General features: G+C 43.8%; 2 protein-coding genes across 3 annotated transcripts in view; one reads left to right on the plus strand and one right to left on the minus strand.

Moving 5' to 3' along the window:
• Stk32a (serine/threonine kinase 32A) overlaps positions 1–1533 on the plus strand; it is an 85262-nt gene extending 83729 nt beyond the window's left edge. Inside the window, exons 9-11 of the mRNA XM_026384437.2 lie at positions 205–333; positions 963–1027; positions 1440–1533. Coding sequence (XP_026240222.2) covers positions 205–333; positions 963–1027; positions 1440–1533 — 288 coding nt within the window. The remainder of the gene's footprint in view (positions 1–204; positions 334–962; positions 1028–1439) is intronic.
• A 6133-nt stretch (positions 1534–7666) lies between these two features.
• Dpysl3 (dihydropyrimidinase like 3) overlaps positions 7667–17922 on the minus strand; it is a 105686-nt gene continuing 95430 nt past the window's right edge. For both annotated transcript variants that reach the window (XM_026384342.2, XM_026384343.2), the window contains exons 10-14: positions 17641–17782; positions 15854–16024; positions 14601–14780; positions 12751–12913; positions 7667–11084 (exon numbers count right to left, since the gene is read on the minus strand). In XM_026384342.2, the coding sequence (XP_026240127.1) occupies positions 10996–11084; positions 12751–12913; positions 14601–14780; positions 15854–16024; positions 17641–17782 (745 nt within the window). In that variant the 3' untranslated portion in view covers positions 7667–10995. The remainder of the gene's footprint in view (positions 11085–12750; positions 12914–14600; positions 14781–15853; positions 16025–17640; positions 17783–17922) is intronic.

The raw sequence follows: 17922 nt of genomic DNA on the forward strand, positions 1-17922 counted from the left end.
GGAAGTTTAGAAAAATAAATACAATAAAAAGTCAAAGGATATGAAAAATGAGGCTGGCAACGAATGATATAAAACTTGGAGTAGGAATCCGAGCTTATCATTCTTGGACTGCTGCTTAGGACCAGGTGTTTTCCTCCACGTGGGGTCTGGTGTGTTTTTATGACACAGGAACGTGAGGACTAAGCCAACCTGTCTCCCTTGTAGAGAGGCAGGCTGAATTGTGACCCTACCTTTGAACTCGAAGAAATGATTCTGGAGTCCAAACCCCTTCACAAGAAAAAGAAGCGTCTGGCAAAGAAGGAGAAGGAGATGAGGAAATGTGATTCCTCACAGGTGAGGCGGACCCCACCAAACCCAAGGTGATGGGCATCCCGTGATCACTGCTATACCTTTGAGAGCTGCTGTTAGGAGGTCAACTTGGCACCCTGATTTTGTCTGACACAGAGGGACTTGTGACTGTCGAGAGGGAGGTACGACAGTGGCAACCAGCCTTCTGGCACCTCTGTGATCAGAAGTGGCAATCAGTGATCAGAACAGAGATCCCCATATTTGGAGGACATAATCCTAATTTCCCATCATGGCTCCTGCAAGCTTCATGCAGGCAGCTCCAGAAACATGGGCACAGCTCTGTGCCAGGGTGGAGGGTGGACAGCAGATAGCTTCTACTATGCTAAGAATTGAAACTCATAGTAACCATCTTACCACCCATGCCTTCCCTCAATATGCCTGAACAATATGCCCTCCATAGACCTTCATCAGACAGATTCTGCTAGGACAGTTGATTAGATAGAGAGATCCCTACTCTGCCATCTTCCAGCATCTTCCTCATATAGGTTCCATCTTGAAGCTACTGTGGTACTTCTTAAATGCAGTTGAATAGAAACTTGGTAGGTTATTGGCTGTGAGGACCCTCATTCATCCGCTAACTACACGTCTATTGTTTTTCAATGTCCACCTTAAAGACATGCCTTCTTCAAGAGCACCTTGAGTCTGTCCGGAAGGAGTTTATAATTTTCAACAGAGAAAAGTAAGTAACTGCTGGGGGAACAACAGTTTAGAAAATGATGCTGTTTTAGCCAGACTCTGTTTGCAGAAACTCAATGTATTATTTTTAACATTTTTTTTTTATTTTTTTCTAATGACAAAAATGAGGCACATCTATTATAGAAATTTTGGAGAATTCAGGAAGCTTTTTATTTGTAAAAGAATTTTTCAATAGTAAATTATCCTCACATCAACTTTTTGTTTGTGGGAAGGGCAGACGAATTGGGATATAAATACAATGACATTTTAAGGTTTTCTCGACTCACCTCTTTATAAATTGTTGATCTTTGTTATCATTTCAAATGTTTAAACTTTTGGATTTCAAAGAATAAAACTAACTCTCTCTCTCTCTCTCTCTCTCTCTCTCTCTCTCTCTCTCTTTCTTTTCCTTTAAGAGTTAAAAGAGACTTTAATAAAAGTCAAGCAAATCTAGCCTTGGAACAAACCAAAAACCCACAAGAAGAGGATGGCCACAAGAACAACCTGTAAAGGCCTCTACATCTTCTTCCTGACTTGGGACTTCTCAAATTCTTGCCACCCCACACCTCATGATGTAGACAATGTGACAATGACTATCCTGTGAAGCGGGCAGCATGCCATGGAAAGTCCTGGGCCTGAGCCCCTGGGATCTGACTTCACCACTGATTCACTGTGTGACTTTGAGCCAAGTCATTTATCCACTTTCTGTGCTTCAGTTTATTCATCTAAAACTAAAGGGTTGTACTGGAGGACCTGCACCTTGCCTTTAGTGCTGCAATTGTTATTCTAAATGGCCTTTATCTTAAAAGGAAGATCTGCAGATTTATTTTTCCATTCCTCTGACTACACTGTGACAAATGAACATCGGACACAATGAGCCTCTTCAGAGCTGGAAAACTTCCTAAGACATCAGAATCCCAAAGACAGATTGCATAGAAATAAAGAATCCCATGAGGAAGAAATGCATAGGGTCAGATAGAAGTAACAGGTTTATAGGACCTTCAGCAGGGTGCTGGGTCAGCTCCACCTTGGTTTTTATCAACTGGTAAGAGCCTACTGTGCACATGGCTCCCCAACTTCCTTTCAGTGAGATGATATTGGCACCTTGTAATCAGTGATGATGAGAGGATTTATGCCATGGGAAATGAGCAAATGCTACAAATCAGGGCACCTTTTTCTTTTTAACAAGCCAGTTGTTGAATAGTAGCACACCATTTGCCTTCTTCCAGTATGCATGTTCCTTGAGGGCTAATTGTCCTCTGAAGATTAGCAGAGCCTGCATCTGGATAGGATCAAGAACATCTTTACATGACAATGTTTACTTTATGGTTCAGTGAAGTCGCACTGTACAGGGTGGTTATATAGTAAGTTAGAAGTGCAATTGGAAGATGTAAGACTTGCCTTTGAAAAACACCTTCATTACCCACAATATATGGGAAATATCTTCTCAATGAAGCCTAAGGAGTGAGTTGCCATTCTGTAATGAAACAAGTCACTCTTGTGCTCTTTATTTTTTGTTTCATTTTGGCTAATACTAGGTGAATTAAAATACTGAACATCTTTTATAGTCTAGAATTACCCTTAGGACAGTGGGATGCTCACCCATGTGAGAGGTCAAGTTCATGGAGAATCACCATGGGAATGGCAGGAACATGTTTTCTACCCTTAGGACGACTGAAAAATTGGCAGGCAGAAGTGCCTAATTATTTAAAATATTATTCGTTTCTCTTATTCTTTACATTTTATCTATTTATTTGCCAAGTTTAATTCACCTAAGTGTGCATATAACTCTACTGTGCTATCTTTGCAGAACTATTTTTGGGTAGAGTCAAGAGGTGAACAGGCTTTAGCAGGATTGTTTTCACATCTCTGCTACTCAGATCATCTAAACCTTGGCTGCGAAGGGACAGTAGGGCCTCACCAGTAACCTGGCAACCAGGAAGATCAGACTTGCACCCACTTGGGAAACCAGACAGGTACAAATAGACTAGAGAAGTAAGAGATATGGCTGCTTGCCTGCCTCAAAGAGATTGCCAGAGGGGGGCTGCACGGGGGTGACTAAGCATGGGTAGGAAGGCAGAGCTGAACTACAGTTGAGTATTCATGGTTTTCTCCTCATTGAGTTAATGGGCCCAGGATTTCTGGCACCGCTATGAAATAGTGCCTCTCTGATTTGAGAACAACCGTATTTTTGGTTAAAGAATTGAAATACAGCTCTTTTCCTCTTCCGTTCCTTTTCCCTCAGTTCCCATTCCTTATTTGTCTGTGCAATTTTGGTTTTCTCCAAACACTAGAAACTCAAAGCACTTGCTTGACTCACTTTCAGAGTGGAGGGTGGGTTGAAAAGAGCAGCCACCAGAAGGCCACCAGATTCTGCTCACAGCTGGCCACCTCTGGCAATCAGGAGCCAGGTGCACAGTTACCAGCTTCCCTCTTATGCTTGTCTTTTATTCAAACCCTGATATGCCCTTGACTCACCTCTCCTGTCACCTGGGTCCTCCTCTGCATTCCCCCAAAGGAGAGGCTTTTCAGAAATGCTTACCAAAGGACAGTGGGACCAGGAGGCTGTCCATGATGGTGAGAGCTGATCATGTGTGGGGCTGCACATCTGTACAATTTAAGGTAGGGTAGGAACCCATTCGATCTCTGTAGCTTGAATCCCTACTTTCTATACCCAGAACACTGCAGTCGACTTTCCGAATCATGAACACACTGAAGAAAGCTCAGTGCTCTCCAAATGACTGATGTGCAGTGTGCTTCATATTAGAAAAGAAAAAGCACCGGGCTGGGCCTGTGGCTCAATGGTGGGTTTGAAACCTAGAACCACAGAAAACAAACAAGAAAAGGCACTGCATCTGGTAGCATGGAGTAAGTCATTCTAACTGCCTCCTACCATGTGAATTTTAAAGACAAGAAAAACTTTTCCAGAAACAAATTGTAAACCTTTCCCAAAGTTCTTATGGTGGTTGCTAGTTATGGAAATCAGATCCTTTAGTTTTATTCCATAATTTGGGCTAATAGTCAATTCCCCATTGAATGGAATATGTCTCATCTAGATTGGGAACGAGGCTCACGGATGAGAATTTTAGAAACCTGCATCCTTTGGTTTGCCTTTCTGGAAGCTTTTTCTCCAACAGCATCCTCCCTTACCTATAGAGAGCATCTGAGGCATCTTAGCAGATTCTGAAGACTAGAGCATCCTGCTTCTAAAACTCCTGCAAGGCAGCAGAGCCTCCAACTCCAGGATATTCCGTGACCTCCCCTGAAGTGTGGCAGCCCAGCCCTGCAACCCTGACCGTGACCCTAATTCCTTGGGAATAAATGCTCTGCTAATGACTAACACTCCCTCTGAAGCAGCACTAGTTTTGGCTGAGGTCATTGTGAGGGCAGCATGAACTTCAAGTAGCACAGACCATTACAAGATTGATTATAATAATCTAATTAATTAGTGGCTAGGTTTCATCTGATAGGAAAATTTTAATCAGAAATGACTCAATTTTCTGTCATTATAGTCCTAGATTGGATGGGTGAATACATAATTAGGAAGAAAGAGCATTAATGTAGCTATTAATTCTTCAGCATTGCAGCTTTTGGCTGGTGCAGAAACGCCAGGGGTTCAGCTCTTTAGAGGCTGAACCAAAAGGCTTGGAATGCATTGTGAGTTTGTTTCAGTCCCGGTATTTGTCCATAGAAAATCCTGTTTCCTACTTTTGTCCACCTGTGGTTACTGTTTATTACAAGCTCAGTGTGTGTCTGGCTGATATTAAACATTGATGTGAAAAATACACACTTTGGTTTTCTGTGCTTTTGTGAACCAATGGTTGACCTGGCAGCCCTTGAATGAGAAAAACATGCTTCTGTTGAGCTGTAGCATGTGCAATGTCACTGTGCCTGCATGTATTAAAATGTCTTATGTAACAGTAAGCCATTGACCTTTCTTTGTCACTTCTGTGTTTGTGTGTGTGTATTTGTTTTCCCAAAAGAGAGTATCAGGGTGCCTAAATTTACCTGCTCTTACTTCCATTTCTTATTGTGAGGAAGGTCCCCTAACAGAGAGAGCTGGTGTGGTGTTAGAAATGATGTTCTATTACTCAGGAACACAGCACATCTTAACTGATCCACATATACAAAAACGAAAACACTTGATTCCTTTAATATGCACACTTCAGGGAACACAGTCCAGAATTCTACCTTCTGCCTTTCACCGTGTCCTCAAGTTCACAGATAGCTCATGCATCTTTTCTCAGCATCCTGTTCCATTGCACACATGAGGGCAGCTGGTGGATGTTCCAAATCCCATAATTTGGGACAGGAAGGTAACAGGCACCTATGAACTCTTGCAGCTAAGAGCAACTTCTGGCAATAAGAGAGTAAAGGAGTTTTCCACTACCTCCAAACTCAGAGTAGGTCAGCAACCAGCCAAACACTTACTCCATAGGCTGGGAAAAGCAGGCAATTCTTATGGACTCTCAAGTCCTGCATCCTGAGAACCCTATTGTCAGGTCATATTAAGTGTCCTGCTGTGCTGTTCTGAACAGCCAGCTGAACAAGGGACAAGGTCTAGAACCCATTAGATTTTTAAGTATGTGATGTCACTTTTGCATGTTGCTCTGTCCCTTTTGTCATCTCCATCTCTTGCACATGGTTGGTGTCCCTGCTGTGATGGGTTGGTGTTAGGAGAGTTGATTCCAGAAGTTTCCTTGGAACCAGAGGGCCTTGTTTTTACTCTTCAGTGTTTTCATTCCCACCTAATTAGACGTGACTCTGCCACTGAATATCTCTGACCTACAGAGGTGTAAAAGTGTCTATGTATCTTTCCCCAGCACCTCTGAAAGCCACTCATTCCTTTTGGAGTCCTGCACCCTTAGTTCATTGTAAACATTGACTGTTCCCTTTAAACCCGCTCAAATCCTTAGAAAAGCCCACTCATTCCTTGGTCAGGATCAGGGAGAGGTGTTCCGCCAGTCCTGAGTTTGAGCCATTCGGGAGACTACAGACTAAAGCTTATTGAACATCAAACTGGGAACCTCGGTGGTAAAATAACTCTAGTATGTTCAGAGTAGCTTTGGATCTGGTTTCTGAGCTTCTGTGTTAAAAGGTACACACTCACTTTGTGCTCCTTTATCAAAAGCATTGTCCTACCAGATCAAGAGGGACTCATTACATGCAAAAGCAATTAATTAGAAATTACCATCCCCAGGACTCCCATTTCCTCCCCCACCTATCCCAACTTACAACCAGACCCATCTTTGGGTTGAACATTCATGCCTTGCAGGCTCTAGAGTGAGGCTAGAGCCTTCCCAGCATGTATCCCCTTTTCTGGCATGTCAAATACCAGAATCCACATGGTTTAGGGGACTCAGGGGCTGGGCATGTGACCAGGTGTGGGCAAGTAATCCAATATGCGTTTCTGGCCAAGTGACTGGTTCATGGCACACAAGTGATCCAACCAGACCTCTTCTGAACTGCTGAGGGAAACTGCCTCCTTCCTCTGAGGTTACTAAGAGGTAAAACAAAAGTTTGGGGCTGCTGATGACCAGCTTTGCCCCCTCATGGAAAGAGCTTTAGTCAGAAGGAAGCACCCACTCAAGCCAGGCAGGGCCAAGGTGGAGAGGCAGCATTCAGATGTCAGCATTCAGCACTTCCCCCAGCCAGGCTTGAGTCTGCCCATCCCCTGACTTTTCTGTTGCAGATTTTGAAATTCCTCCTTTCAACCCTCCACCCTCATGCCCTTCTGCAAGTGTCACCTTTCCAGTGAAAACATGACCTGCACATGTTAGAACTGGATTCAGCAGGGTTTCCCCACAAGAGTTTGGCACAATCAGTTTGGTGGGAGGTGAAAAGGTGATACAGGGTAGAGGAATTCAGTAGTCAAAAGATTTGAGAGCCCTGATTTGGACAAGGCTTTTGTTTGTTTGTTTGTTTGTTTTGGGGGGTGGTGTTTGTTTGCTGTGCTGGGGATGGACCCCAGAGCTTTGTGCATGTGAGGCAAGTGCACATCTACTGAGCTTCACCCCAGCCCTGGAAAGTTTTAAAGCCTCCTCCATCATAGGATTTCTCAGCCTTCAACTTGTGGTATGTACCTTCCTGTTCTCCTAGGAGTAGACACAGCAAATAATCCTTTCAAGCACTCATTTGACCCCTGAGATCAGTTTGCTAAAGAATATACTTTGGCACATGCTTAGTTGGTGTTTTTAATCAAAATCTAGGTTTCTCAAAAGAAGTGGAGCATGCTTAGAAAGTAAGCTAATATCGAGGATTTAAGGGATGATAAAATAATAATAATAATAATAATAATAATAATAATACCCACAAAACAACCCTTTTAGGTTCTGTCCAGGACTCTGCCAGGTTAATTCTCCATGGTGATGCCTTTAAAACTGTTACTGACTCTGATGGTCCATAAAGAAAAATTTCATCATTTGCTAAAGTTTCAATAATGTCATCAAATTCTGTGGCCCAAACTAACAACTCAGTGAAGAGATAAGACACACATTTTTTTTTTTTCCTCCAGATAACTCTGTTTTTGTCAGACCTGCCTGGCTGACTAACCATTTCAGTCTTATTGTGCAATTCTAATGTAGTAGATAGAAAGACACATCACACACAGAAGGGTCCTGGGAAACAATGTTGGTCATTTTATAGTTATTTTAATAACCAGGTTTACATTAACAGTCACTTGATGAATTTTTTTTTCTTTTTCTTTTTTGTCTTTAATCTCAGCTAATTCAATACACAGTTTTCTTCACGGTTCAAACCAAACAGCTCTTCACGTTCCAGAGCTGCCTCACAGCTAGCACAGATCACAGGGAGATTTACTGTCTGTCCATATCCACCAGGCACAGGACTGAACACCCACACACCATTTCTCAAAGGGGGAGCTTATGAGGAACACTGGCTGCACAGGACAGCCCGTGAGCACAACTGGGACTCAAGCTGGGGTTGTGCAGGGGAGAAGGCCTGGGAGTCTTGTGGCAGGAACCAAGATTGGGAACCATACACCTTGTTGAAGGGGTATCTCAGGGTGAGCAAACTGGAGTCCAGGCTAAGGAGGATTCAGGCCCTGTGAGAAGAGAATGACTCTCTGGGTACAGTCATAAAGCAAAAGGCCAAAGGATGACTGGATTTTGAAAAAAGCCATTTTCAGGTTAACTATAATCCTACTAGTTTTAGGAAACTTAGGAGAAAAAGAAACATTCATACTAGGGTAGCTGATTCAACAGTTCTATAGACAACCCCTCAACTACCCACACCTGTGACCCTCTCAGCCAGGACTCCAGTGGATTTCCAACTGGGCTTAGAAACAAAGAGAGAAGGTTGGGGGGGGGGGTGGCAAAGCCATCCTCAGAGATGGGCCAGGCCAAGAGATGAGGTGGAAAAAGCTATCTTGAGAGTGAGACTGAAGACCCAGTTAGCCCTTCACACTTGGATGACACACCAGTGAACTTGAAGAGCACCATGACTCATTGTCATTTTCTCCCCCAAGCCCCTTGTATAGGGCTGTTCAATGTGTCTATAGAACAGAATAAAATTGAATATACATTGAAAATGTATATTCAAGGAATTCTCTGGAATTGCTATACTTAAATGTTACTATAAATGTTGCTATACTTAAATGGCAAGAGAGATTGGGAGGCTTCCTACAACATTGCCCATCTTGAGCATCAAGGGTTTTTTTTCCTACGGAATGGACTGCTTGTATAGAATAGAAAGTTCTGGGTGAATACTCCCAGTGCAGTGCAGATGACCCATTTGCTCATGGAAGATTTATCTCATGGCATGGAGAGGGCTTGGAAGGATTAGTGGGTCAGGGACTGGTAATCTCAGAGCAGATGGTGGTGAACAGGTGCGTGCTCAGACTAGTTTATTTACGTGTATTTCCCTCCATCTGGTGGCCATGGCTGGTACTGCCGCTTATTCTAAAGCCCAGCCTGGCTCCTGAGGTATGTTTCAGATCTGGCAAACTCCCTTTGTACATAAAAGTCATTCTGAGTTCCTTGAAAGGCCCCCAAATGTTTGAATTGTAAATTAAAGCTACATTTTACTTTTTATTTAAGTTTCCCTTAAAAAAAAGCACCATAAGAGCCTTAAAATAGCAAGATTCCCTACTATGAGGTGAAAGTCTTTTTTTTTTCATGACTGGAACAGAAAGTAGCTTGCTTGGAGAAATACTCTTCCTTAGATATTTCTAAGTATTTTTGTAGCCAAGTGTTCACTTTTCTCTAGTTCTCAACTTATTAAAACCTGCAGACAGGCCTAGGGGGCAGGTGGGTGTGGCTCAGTGGTAGAGAGCTTGTATAGCATGTGCAAGACCCAGCACCAGAGGTGGGGAGGGAGGGAGGGAGAGAGAGACAAAACAGACAGAAAAAAAAAAAATCAGAAAAAAAAATCACACAAAAAAATCAGAACATGCAGTCAGAGGTAATGGTTTCTCCTAAGCACTGAAAAGGTGTCTGAGGCCTGCTCTTCTCTTCAAAGTACTTAGTACACAGAGTTATGGGTTCTACCAGATGTATTCCCCACGGCATGAAAGTCTGATCCCAGGTTGAATACTTTCTTCCTGCATAAGGGTCTCTCAGTTCTTTACATCCTTGCCTTGCTCACAGAACTTGGTCCATCACTGAGTTTTCAGAAGTGGCCTGATAGAGGAAATGGACACATTGGTGCTACTTTCTTTTATGTGTACCACCAGGAAGGCCATGTCACATCACTTCCACTCACCTCAGAGATTTTAGTACCGAAACTAAAAGTCCCCCCCAAGGATCAGCTAATGGAAGAGGAAAATAGATGGTTTAGAATTGAAAAATGGAACCAGGTTATGTAATGAGCTCCCTCTGCTCCAGACTGGCTTTCTCAAATCCCTGCTTGACTCCCACATAAGCTGAGATTACCTCTTCATAGTGAAAGTTGGTGAATAACTCCTTTTTTAGTCATGCTGTGCCTGATCTCAGGAGATCAAGAGCATCACTCACTGCTGCCAAGACAGGCCCTTCATTCTATCCCACACCAGCTAAAATCTGGACTCAGGATGCCAGACACATGCTCTTCTCCTCTGTGGAGAGGTGACTTTCCCCGTGTCTATAGGGAAGTGAACTTAGGCTTCTGCGGCCCTCCATGCTGAAGGCCTGTGCTTTGCTCTCAGCTACTACTTATCAAGAGCACCAAAGAGACAGAAAGGACTAGAGGAAGAGAAGTGTCATTTACTCTCTCCCAGTCTGGCCTTCCCACCCCAGGAAAGAAGGTTTGAAAGCAACATTGAGAAAGAGTCCCCAGCAAACACTGGCATAATCAAGCAGGTGGAAGAAATGGTTGGGTTTTGGCGTTTTAATTAGCATTCAAAGGAACAAAATCTACTAGGGAGGGACGTGACAAAGTCCAGAACCCAAAGATCACCCCCTTCTCTGCAGACCCTGGGGCACTGTGATAAAGTGAGGGCTGCCACAAGTGACCACCTTTCATGAAAATAAACACACTTCATGGACACAATACACAATACCCCTTCAGCTCACCTGGCCCACCCACCTCCCTTCTACACGCCCTACCCTAGCCCTCTGCACCCTCCATCTTGCTCTGGGCTCCCACCACCCACTCACCCCAAATAACCTGTGTCCCTTTTGTTCATTTTCCTGACATCCCAGCTTTGTCTGTCCCCTTGTCGTAAGATGCAGCACTACACACGCTCTCAACACTATAATATAGCAGACTCTTTTACCTTAGTGGCCTGTCTGATTGCATGCATGTAAATGAGGGAGAGGGTCAAACAAACCAAGGCTATGCATAAACAGAAAACAAAAGCAATATTCGTAAAGCTAGGCAAGCGAGCGTAACATGGAGAAACATAAGGCTTGAGGCTTATTGATTCTTTAGATCACAGCCGTTTGGATTCGCTTTCCTTCTTAAACATTGGTGTACCATTTTGGCTTGGAAAAAAATCTCTTCTTGCATCTGCCCCTCTCTTCAGGGAGAGGTTGCTTAACTCAGGGATGTGATATTAGAACGGCCTCCAGGGGGCGCCACGATGCGCTTGCTGGCCGAGCGGACCCCCTCATCCACTTGGGTGCCTGTGGTGGAGAAGGGGAAATGGTAAAAAAGTAAATTGATTAAAGAATGTAAGAGAGTAAATGTCTCCCTGGCCTCATCTCCCAAGAAACTTAGATGGAGCTTTTTTTTTTTTTTTTTTTTTTTTTTTTAACTTTTCATATGCATTCCCCTAGCCCCTGGAAAATGACCTTCTGGTAGGAACAGCCAAGTTCTTATTTAGATTTCATCTAAGCCTCATAATAATACCAGGAAGAACAACAATGATAGCTGCTTGCATTATTGTGGCTGGCCACGTTGAAGAGTTCAAGGGGTACACCTCATGGAGTCTCACCAGTGTGAGAGCCGCAGTCACTTGCCCATCACCCCACAGCTTGAAGTGGGGTGGTCAGGTCCATGCAGCTACACAAAAGAAAGCATCAACCTGTGCCTGGATCCATTCAGAAAGAAGCCACTGAAAGCTTAAGGATTAAAGGAGCCAGGGAGCAATGGAATGAGTCCAACACACATATGAAGTTTCTTGGGACGTCCAGACCCCTGGCAAAGATTCATAAAATCTTAAGCACTTTTCCTTTGTCTTTCTCTACTTCTCTCATCTCTTTTCCTCCCTGTTTTACTTGCTTCTTCCATTCTTCACTGATTTTCCTTTCCCTATAGGCTGGGATTTTCCCTTTGAATATATCTTTTCTTTCATATTATCTTGCTTCTCTCACATTTAAATAGTGTGTTGTAGAGATGCAAATCTACATTTTTCCCCATATGAAGACTATTCATTATGGAGCAATTGAATGATATATATATATATATATATATATATATATATATATATATATATATATATTAGTTGTAGATGGTCACAATATCTTTATTTATTTTTATGTGGTGATGAGGATAGAACCCAGTGCCTCATACATGCAAGGTGGGTGCTCTACCACTAAGATACAGCCACAGCCCCAGCCCTTGAATGATTATTTTCTATTTGTAGAAAAGTTCTTAAAGAAAAGATTAATAATATAGGCAACACATGGCAAATGTCCAATCAATCGAAACTACCATTAGCATTGTTACTACTAGGGAAGGGAGACTAGAATAAAAATCCTACATTAAAAGAAGCTATTGCTGGACTGGGGTTATGGTTCAGTGGTAGAGCACTTGCCTGGCATGTGTGAGGCACTGGGTTTGATCCCCAGCCCCATGTATAAATAAATAAAATAAAGGTCCATCGAACAACCAAAACAATTTTTTTTAAAAAAGAAGCTACTGCTATTTAAGGATAAAAATAGTCTGAGTGTTCTTTAACCCTGAACAGTTTTTTTTTTAAAAAAAAAAACACCCCACACACACAACATACTGCCCAATTCTCATAGGTTAATGTAGAAAATCACTTCATAGTGGAAATCAACTCCTCTGACCTGCTTCTAACCCCAGCCAGGTCTGATCCCTGAGCAGAATTTGTCATCGTTTGAACTTGATCTCTAACTTGACTGTGGCTTGTCTGATTTTTTCACCCTCACTGATAGAGAAAACCTTCCTGTTTGCCCTAGTAACCTTCTCCCTAAAGACTGTGCCCAGCTCTGGGCTGGAAAACCCACCCAGGCTGAGCTCTTAGGATCACACTCTAGCTTCGAGGGTGCACACTGACATTCCCCTCCTCCTTCTCTCCTCCCTGGATCAACCTGTCCCACTCACCTGACAGGCTAAATCCGGACTGGTGGAGATTCCTCACAGGTGGATTTGGCCGAGTGGGAGAGCCCCGGGTAGAGCCCGCAGGGGTGCCCCCTTTGGGGGTGGTGGTCAGGTCAAACACAGGTCCATCATACATGCCCCTTGGGACTGCATGCAGGTCTGCCATCTGCAGCCAGAGAAACACATCAGCATTCAACAATTTAGGGTCTGCTCTAGATTGCATAAGTGTATCAGTAAATAGTGTGTGTTGGGGGTTGGGCACCAGGATATAATAATGATAATGAAGGTACTTTCAAGGAAGGGAGAACTAGTGCAAAATAAAGCAGGTGTCATGGAGGAGGTCATTGAGGGGCCCTCTAGAAAGACAAGCTTGCCTCTGAAGGATCCAAAGACCCTGTTATGGGGTAGGGATTGGAGGTGGGAGAAGCCAGTGGGGGGAGGCAGAGGAGTGGTGTGGATGGCAGAGGATCGGCAAGTACCAAGAGCTGAATGCAGAGATGTTGTGGGGTGGAAGAAACATCACACAGCTGCAGTGCAGCGATTAGAAAGGGCAGCAGTCTCGGATGAGGCTGGACATGCTGGCCAGGATGGGATCACAAGGGAGCTCCTCTTCAGCACAGAGACGAGCTGGCTGGCCCTGAAGTTTGAGTCTGTCTGTGGTCTGACCCACTGACCTCTAGCTGTGGCTGTGAACTTGCCCTGGACTGTGGAGCCAGCCAGCAACATCCACCAAGTACTCTGTGCTAGGCCTTGTGCCAAGGGTTGGGGTTTACAGTCACATGAAACACAGTGCCTTCCCCAAAGGGGCTTACAGTCTATTAGACAAACACTGCCAGACCACCCACAGCAGCAGTACAGTCGGCTGGCAACCTCCACCTAGGTCTTAGCATGGCCTTGAGGGAGGCAGGGAAGACCCACTGCTAGGCGCTCCTGACAGTCCAGCATGGGTCAGTGCAGAACTCCAAGGGGGTGCTGCTGCCCATCCTTCCCTCCATGCCAGTGACTCAGAGCAGGCACAGGAGCCAAGCTCATCAATCTGCAGATGCTAATGACACATGGAATGATGACTGTATCTGTTCTCCCCAAACCAAGAACTCCAGATCATCAGCTTTTCTTTGGTTTCAGAATCCAAGTCACATTAATAGAAAGAGTGGATATTAGGGAAGTTTGAGTTTCATTCCCTTCTCAATCAGGAAAAACCTGGAGTGTGGAGCTCAAATTCTGCAATCTCAGGGCTGGTCTACTCTTGCTTTGGGTTAAGGTTATAAGAGGGTAGTCTGGAGAGTGAAGAGGGGAGGAGAACGAATGGGAAAAGGAATTTTCCCATTCATCCCTCAGTTAACTAGAGCCACCTGTGTTCGTGTGTGTGTGTGTGTGTGTGTGTGTGTGTGTGTGTAAAATCAGGGACATTAATAAGATTTTACTTGACCCACAATAACTCAAGTTTGTGAGCATTTGCCCCTGTGAAGCAATCCTGGGCCATCTGGGACAGGGACAAGGAGGTGCAGACTATTTCTCGTTTTAAGCCTGTAAGAGTAATTTGTTTTTATTAAAAATAAACTAATATTACATTGCAATGTTGAAATTTTGAATTCTTTTAAATAAAAGCACTATAAAATATAAGGAAATCATTAGGAAAAAAGTTTTGGTTTTTTTTGCCAAATGTTTTCAAATTCCCTTTCATAGCATGTTAAGTCTGTGTATTGTTCCTGAAGACGAGATCACTGCTATAGTTTTCTTTATCAGGGTCCAGGGAACACAGGCCCCTCTGAAACTCGTGGGGGTTACTATACCTGAGCCTGAAAGGGACACACAGCCCCTGCCCCACCTCTGGGGTTCCACCTGCTCCTTACCTTCCTCCTGGCTTTAATGCGCTTGTAAACATAGTCGGAGAATGGGCTGCAGGGGATGAAGCGGCCTGCCCCTTGGGTCACGTGTAGGTTGCCATCTTCCAGCATGATCTTGCCCTGGCAGATGACGACCAGAGGCGCCCCACGCAGCTCCATCCCTTCAAAGATGTTATATTCTGCAGCCTAGAGATGGATGAGGCAAAGCAACAGCACGGGTAGAGGGAAAGGAAAAGAGGACCACGGTTACCTTTTGTGTTGCCTTCAGTGTCCCTAGGAAAGAGGTCACCAGGTAAGCCAGGAATAGCTCACAGTGTGTCTACAAGCTGTCATGGGTAGATGGCACCAGGAGACTGATGCTTACAAAGTAAAGACTGGGCTTCTAGCAAAGAAAAGTGTCCAAACTTGATTAAGATCTTCAAGTACCAGTCAGTTTCTGTTGCTGGCAGTATTCAAAGAGAAACTGAAAAACCACCAGGGCTGCTATACATGGAGTCTTGTGTAGAGAGCATGGATTGAGGGAATACGTGGGTCCCTGCTGGCTCAAAATCATGTAAAGTGACATGACGTGATGTTTAAGCAAAGACTGTTACCACTCAGAATGGGTTTCTCCCTACTTGCTTTGCTTATGCAACAAGGGAGAGACATTACTGCAAAGTGGTTAAGGACATCAGTTGCAGTTGGATTGTCTGGGTGTTTCAATGTTAGCGTCACTGTTGACTTGTTGCATACATTATTTAATCTCTCTGTACTTCCATTTCCTTATCTATAAAATGGGGGTAATAAAAGTACCTACCTGTGGCAGAGTGTTTTGGAAATTCAATGAGCTAAAAGCACAGTGCCTGAAGCATAAATGCTTATAAATATTAGCTATTTTACTAATAAATATTAAGTACCTTTTGAAAGTATTAGGTTTGATTATTATCTTCCACATGAATAGGAATGTGACAAAAATATTTATATTTTCCCTTCCTCTCAAAACATTGTCTGTCTAAGTCTCAGCAATCACAGGAGTATGGGCAGAGGTGGAGACACCTCTGTCCATCCCTGAGTGACACAGTCCCTCTGCCGCCATGCCACTTTGGAAAGCAGAAATGAGAAACAAACAGTTTGAGTTTTAAGACACTAAGATCCGGGAATGGGTCATTATTGCAGCCTCCCTGGACTACGTATGCTGGCACAGCACATGAACGAATTTCTCACGGCCAAGCTCTGTGCAGGCACTCTCCATCCCTCCACTCTGGCCAGCCCACACTCACCGACTGGTGGTTCTTGGCAGAGACAATCCTCACAGCATCTGGATCCCAGATGACCAGGTCGCTGTCAGAACCCACAGATATTCTTCCCTTGCGGGGATACAGGTTAAAGATCTTGGCAGCATTTGTGCTTGTCACAGCCACAAACTGGTTTTCATCCATTTTCCCAGTGGCCTATTGAAATACAAAAACTTTATATATCCATCTCTTTCTCTATATCAACAAATGTGGGGCTTCTGGGCTCAAAGGAAGAGGACCAGAAATCCAAAGAAGTACCCATGAGTTGGTAAGCACAAATCCTCACCAGGCAAGCTGGAGGAAGAGCTGGGCTGTCATGTTAACCAGGCAAAGAGGGTAAACACGTGGTTTAAGATGAAAGTCAATGCTCCGGCAGAATGCATTTTCTGGATATGTATATTTATTTATTTATTTACCTCTTATAATTCTAAAAAGGATTAGAGAGAGTGCAGAGTAAAAAGAAATGTGATTTTGATGTGACTTTTTAGATATGTGTGTGTGTATTTATGTGCTCACAGGACAAATATACAAGATCCTCCGTGACAATAATAGTTACTCCTGGGTTACAGAATTTGGAGGTGTTTTTCTTTTCTTTTTTCTTTTTTTTCATGTACGTGCTTGTCTGAGGTTTCCAAGTGTTTTTATTGAGCATATATTACATTGGCAACTCCAAAATATAGTTATGCATCACTTTACAATGAGGATATGTTCTGAGAAAACTGTTGGTGGTGATTTTGTCATTGTGTGAACCTCATAGAGTGAACTTACACAAACCAAGCTGGGCTCTCACTAAGTGAGATCATCTTACAGGGCCATTTATATACTCCATCACTGACCTAAATGTCATTATGCAGCACAGGAGGGTGTGTATTACTTTTAAACAAATCCGTAGAGTGCCAGCATGCACACATACCTACATACATATGTACATACATTCACAAATACAGAAACAGTGTAAAAAAATACAGAAGCTTAACTATGTGAAAGAAGAGACAAAAGGTTTCATATTTTACCTTTTCAATAAAAAGCCTGAGTATGGAAAGAACTGCATTTAAAGGCTCGCCTTGAGCTTCTTGGGGACCGACCAAGAAGAGAAGTGAGTCCAAGGGTTAACTATGTAGATGAATGGGGCACTAGCTCATATGTATTCTATTTGGTGCTGAATATAGGGAAGTAATTGACTTAATAATGAATTTATTATTAATGATGTTTCAGTCAATTTACTAAAATCTTGGAGAGGTCTTTATTTACTTGGCTATTTCTTTTACCAGCCCTTGTGATGTAAATGAGGAAAATTAAAAAGTGAGGCCACTTTGCCAGAGACGTTGGTAAACAGCAGCCTGGATGATCTCATGCTCGCAATACAGGGCATCCTTGATGAGCAGGATGACTGGGCACAGGATCACTGCTTACCATTTCAAAGTGCTGTGTGTAGACCTTTCAAAAGAAGCCATAGAACGCTCCAAATGAAAAGAATTAATTCACTAGTATTCTAACTGCAGATGACTCATGCAGGGAAGTGAAAGAGCTGTGTGTTAGTGGTTCTGAGTTCTTAACACTCTAGATGAAGAAGTCTCCTTAGAATCCTAGACCTCAGGACTCATCATTAGAAGGTAAGTCCCCAAACCCCTGAGCCACCTGGCCACATCCTGAGCACCCTCCCCAGGGCAGGCTGGAGGAGCTGTGCCTCAGGCTTGGTTGGTACAGGAGCCTCTGATCTGGCCCATGGATATTTGGGTCCTGGCCACCCTCCCATGACCTCAGTCCCTTACCACGGCCTTGTCCCAGATGACAGACATCCGCTCCTCCACACCATTGGTGCCCTCAGGAATGGCAGTGAAGTTGTCCTTCCCAATGGCTTTCTGGGCAGTGCTGAAGGTGCAGTGGGCACTGCCAGAGAGCTGAAGATCCCCACTGGAAAAGGAGAAGAGCTCTGTGTGAACAGGTGAGTTGGCTGGGGCCCCTCAGGGACCAGAGTCCAGTGTCCAGTGCCAGAGTTTGAAATCCCTTTCCTAATCCTTACTGTCTTGTGTGAACTTGGAAGAGATTTTTCC

This window comes from Urocitellus parryii, chromosome 1, assembly GCF_045843805.1.
Source record: "Urocitellus parryii isolate mUroPar1 chromosome 1, mUroPar1.hap1, whole genome shotgun sequence".
NCBI classification, from domain to species: Eukaryota; Metazoa; Chordata; class Mammalia; order Rodentia; family Sciuridae; genus Urocitellus; species Urocitellus parryii.